The sequence below is a fragment of the Cyprinodon variegatus genome, unplaced genomic scaffold (assembly GCF_000732505.1).
Source record: "Cyprinodon variegatus isolate N-32 unplaced genomic scaffold, C_variegatus-1.0 Scaffold1046, whole genome shotgun sequence".
In the NCBI taxonomy this organism is placed as follows: domain Eukaryota; kingdom Metazoa; phylum Chordata; class Actinopteri; order Cyprinodontiformes; family Cyprinodontidae; genus Cyprinodon; species Cyprinodon variegatus.
In genome coordinates, this window is record NW_015151499.1 from 242,580 (window position 1) to 247,198 (window position 4,619).

General features: G+C 37.2%; 1 protein-coding gene across 1 annotated transcript in view; it reads right to left on the reverse strand.

The window, feature by feature from the left end:
* slc38a10 (solute carrier family 38 member 10) overlaps positions 1-4,619 on the reverse strand; it is a 35,561-nt gene that overhangs the window by 29,643 nt on the left and 1,299 nt on the right. Inside the window, exons 3-4 of the mRNA XM_015399790.1 lie at positions 435-552; positions 151-200 (exon numbers count right to left, since the gene is read on the reverse strand). Of these exons, the coding sequence (XP_015255276.1) occupies positions 151-200; positions 435-552 (168 nt within the window). The remainder of the gene's footprint in view (positions 1-150; positions 201-434; positions 553-4,619) is intronic.

Consider the following 4,619-nt stretch of genomic DNA (forward strand, 5'->3'; position numbering starts at 1 on the left):
TAATTGTCTGGCTGCTGAATGCAGCAACCAACCTGCAAATGCATGCATGTATTGGCCAAAATGCTAATATCGGCTAAAAAATATCGGATTTACAACGTATTGGGCTATTTCCATATAGAAAGAATATATAAGCGCATCATTGAGTGAAACTTGCCTCGTCTCTACAAGCGTTTTTCCAGGTTTCCCGTAAGCATGGAAAGCTGCAGAGAAAGGAAAGGATCAAGGTTAACGACGCCAAGCCAAAGAGAAAAAAAGAATCTGACACCAACTTGTTTCAAAATGAGCTAAAATCATCCAGTTGTTTGCTGTAAAGCATCCTGCTCAACAATAAGATGATTGGATTGTTTTAGAATTGAAAAAAACAAAAAAAAAACAGAGTAATGCAACTGTTGTTTCAACCTCTAAAGCAAGGATTACCGGTGGTTTTTACCCACCCAGTCCAGCATAGGTTCTTCGTTTGGTGTTGCTGGCGGTGTGGACCAGGAACATGCAAGACTTGTGGGTCATCCATGAACAGAAGAACAGCAACAGAGTACCCAGTACGATCCCACACTGGGAAGGAGCACAGACACTTGTTAACATTTATATCAGGACTTAGCATCCATTTCCAGCATTTTTTCCAGAATATTGACATAAGAGCTGATGAAGTGTGACAGTCAGATTTGTATGTGTTCATTCGTTATAAATTTAAAGTGGATAGTTTGGATTATTTTGGGGTTTCTATTAAGAGGATATAAGTTGTCACAACAATTATCATATTTATCTAATGCCAACTCTGTTCGATCAGAATGAAAAACCTTTTCAGACACCGATGAAGCTTCCTATGTGAAACAAGTTCAAAAAACAAACCTTTGCAATATCCTGATGGGTGAACAGAAATGAGGTCACTACAGTTCAGAATAGTACAATGAATAGCAAAGGTACATATCCTGTACTTCATTACATTAAAACGACAATGTTTAATGTGCTTTGAGGGGGATTTTAAAGGGGTGATAGAATGATTCTATAGGGTATCTGGTCCTTCAGGTCTCTGAATAGGGTGTGTAACATTGGTTGGGCTTAAAATGGAATATTTACTGTTCTATGAGCCCTAATGCAATCCTGGTTAAAAGCCCTAGAATGAAACGACAGGTTTTCTTCCTTTTATGGCATGATCATGAATATTTAGACGAGCTGTGCGCTGACTAGTTGGTTTACAACGAGCGAAGCTGTTGAGCAAAGACACATCATGGCAACAAGCACTCAGTCACTGAAACATCCGATTGTTGATATGGTAGGGGGACCAGACGTCCTCTTTTCCCGGACATGTCCTACTTTTCATACCTAAAAGATGTCCGAGGGGAATTTCAAAATCATCCGGGATTTTGGTCGACTACAGTGCAGCACGTGGTCGAAACAAGAAGCCACTGACGGAGCAACTGAACCCAAACCAGTGACGGTAGCCTGAACAACAGTGGCCCCGTGGTTCCAAAAAAAAAAAAAAAAAAGTGTCCTCCTTTTCAAAATCCCAAATCTGGTCACTACAGATATGCTAGCACTGCTATCAACAGCTTAGCGACAGAATCATACTTCCAGCTAGTGGTTGTTATGGCCTTACGGTGGGAACAGCCCGTTGTTTCAGTAAAAGAAGTTCAGCAAATCCTCCTTTGAACTGTCCAAGATTTGAAAGCTGTCTTCGGTAAAATGCTTCGAGCAAATGAACCTCTGAGCACCAAACTTTGCTGGGATCTACTGATAGACAAAAATAATCCATGCCTGACGAGTCTTTGGATCCTTGGGAAGACTGTGAAAATGTTCCCATTTCTCCAGACCAGTGGGCTGGTCTGTATGTAAATTTTAGGACGTGATAAAAGTACAGGCCAAAACCGAGAAAGGCAACATCCCAAAACTGACGTCAACTCGGTGCTTCGATTGAATTCGCCCGTTTTACGGTGGAAGTTTAGAATTGTGAGATTTGCAGAGAAAGGAGGTGTTGATGGGGTTTAAACTTCTCTGTACGTCCATTTCACCCACTGAACTATCGTTATTCATCTATGACAATGGAAACTCGGTTTTACATTCTATGACCCCTTTAAGAGAAGGATTCAAAATTGATGCACAGCCACCAAACTGGGGAGATGTGATAAAAAAGTTTTGACAAAGTAACTTCCCTAAACATGAGGTGTATATTTATGTTTTACTTAATTTAAATGATCCAGAAAGTGTAAAAAAGTTTAAAGAGTTATAATTAAATTCAATTCAGTTTATTTATATAGGGCCCATGACTGATGTTATCTTAAGATACTTAACAGAGATTATTCAATCAGGTCATACAGGTACAGGTGTTAAATGAAATATAGCTGACTGACTCAAGTCATTGACATTGGAAGAAAGTATTAGTTACTGATTTGACTACTTTGTTTTTGTCTGGTGCGTAAATACCTAAAATATAAACTTACAGCTTGAAGAATCTTGAAAAGGGTGATAAAGTATGATTCCTTTTGTAAGACATCTAAGAAACATTGGCAGACCTAATCAGTCAACCAGTCAAAATGAGTTTCTAAACGGCCCATGTTGCTTACAGTATACAGCAGGGCACCGTACAGCTATTTTTAACCCTTTTTTTTTTGTAAATCTAGCAATAAAATAATTTACTTTACTGCTTAAACATTTTAAAACAATGTGTCAACAACTGATCTTTTGCTCAAGTAAAACTTAATAGTTTTCGTATAATACTTCAAAAATGATTCAGACTGGCTTTATGCGGCAGGGTCGTTGTTTAGGAAAGTCAAATAATCAGACATAGCAGCTTAGTTTAGTTTATTTGGGAATAACAGATAGCTTCTCCAAAGAACCAGTCTGTTTTAATATTAATGATCAAAGACTGCCCTATAAGCCAACTTCTCTTTAGGACAAAATATTGTACATCTCCCAGAGGGGGGGGGGTTAAAACCACGAAAAACAAAAAACTAATTTCAAAATTATAAAAGAATAGCTGTAGATGTTGTAGCACTACTCCACATTTTACTATTTCAATGCTATTACCTCAAAAGAAATGTCAAACCCTCTTCAAAATGTGCAATGGAACAAAAAAAAAAAAAACATGTGCCAGGAGAACGTTCAAGGTTCAGAAAGAAGCTGCTGATAAGACTTGTGACATCAACAAATTTTTTGTAAGCGAAAAATCCAGTTCAGCACCGGCTCCCACCAGTAAGAGCAGCTGGTGCTGGTTAAAAAACGACCAGCATGGTAACGGCTGGACAGTCCGATATTCTATCACCAGCAACAAGCATAAATTATCACATCGACTCATCTAACGGCAATTCAGAGTGACTGGCTGACCATGTATGTGCATGTTTTTGAACAGTAAGAGGAAGTTGAAACCTGGTAAAAGTGCATTTATCATGCAGTGGAAGAATAAGAAACTATATAAGTTATATATAAGTCTACAGTATAGGGTAGCATTTTAAACTGAAATGAGCCACCAATCAATATTAAAGAGACATTATGTAAGTTTTTACCTTTTAATTGACTCTACAATTAACACCTCGGTAGCTTAGTACCGATGCTTCCATATGCCTCTAGCCTATTTTCTTTCATTTACGTTATATTGGAAGTTCCCACACCGTTTGGCAGATTTGACATCAAGCACCTCTATATTAAGTGATTCCAACCTAGCAAACAAACTAACAGTAATATTCAAGATGGATTCTGTTGATATGAAGAAGTGCCTGCCATCCAGTTCAGCTCAGACACCCATGATGGCAACTCAAGGTAAGGTGGAAAAAGGAGCAAGCTAAAGAGTGCTGCAGCTCTGTGTTTTGGCCACAGGTGGCAGTATCATTAGAAAACTCTGTAATGTCTATTTAAGCTTCAAAGAGCTACAAATTGTTATATACTTATGAATCACTTGTGAATCAATGTTTGTTTTTTTAATTTCTCCAGCTGAAGATGGTCTAAATGTAACTTCATACAGCACCTTTACTAAATCAATTTTGTCTTTATATATAAAATGATTGGCTACTAAAGTGTTTGACAGATTAAAAATCAAATATTTTAGGTTTTAAGACTTTAGCATATAAAAAAAAGTGCAGTCTAAAAAAGCAAAACACAAACACCTACATCAACGCATACACCTGCAGTTATGGTCGAAATGTTGGAGACTAAACATCTTGTTAAACACAAAAGGTAACAAAAACGTATTAACTGACAATCACTGATTTATACTTGGTTTTAGCTCCTCCACAAAAATGACTGCTATCCTTTCAATTAACTGTCATTTTTATTAATTTAAAAGAGATGAAATATTTGATGAAAATAAGTTATCATTTTGTCTTAAAAATTAATCCTTAGACATCAAAGATCAAAATTTTGAAAGGATTTCACCGCTGGTAAGATTGCACCCAAATGTGCTGTGCTAGATGTGCATGAAAAAGAGAAGAATTTTCTAGCTAAAATCAACAACATTTTAGAGGTTATTGGTTTTTTGCTTTTTTTTAACAAATTCTGGTTAAAAGTAATAAAGTAAACACAATCTAAGCCAGATTCCAGACTTATATGCCAAAGAGAATCTGTGATGGGAGCTAAAGATTGGGGTGATAAGCAACCCTTCAAACCTCAGGGACCAGGAGCCCACTAAC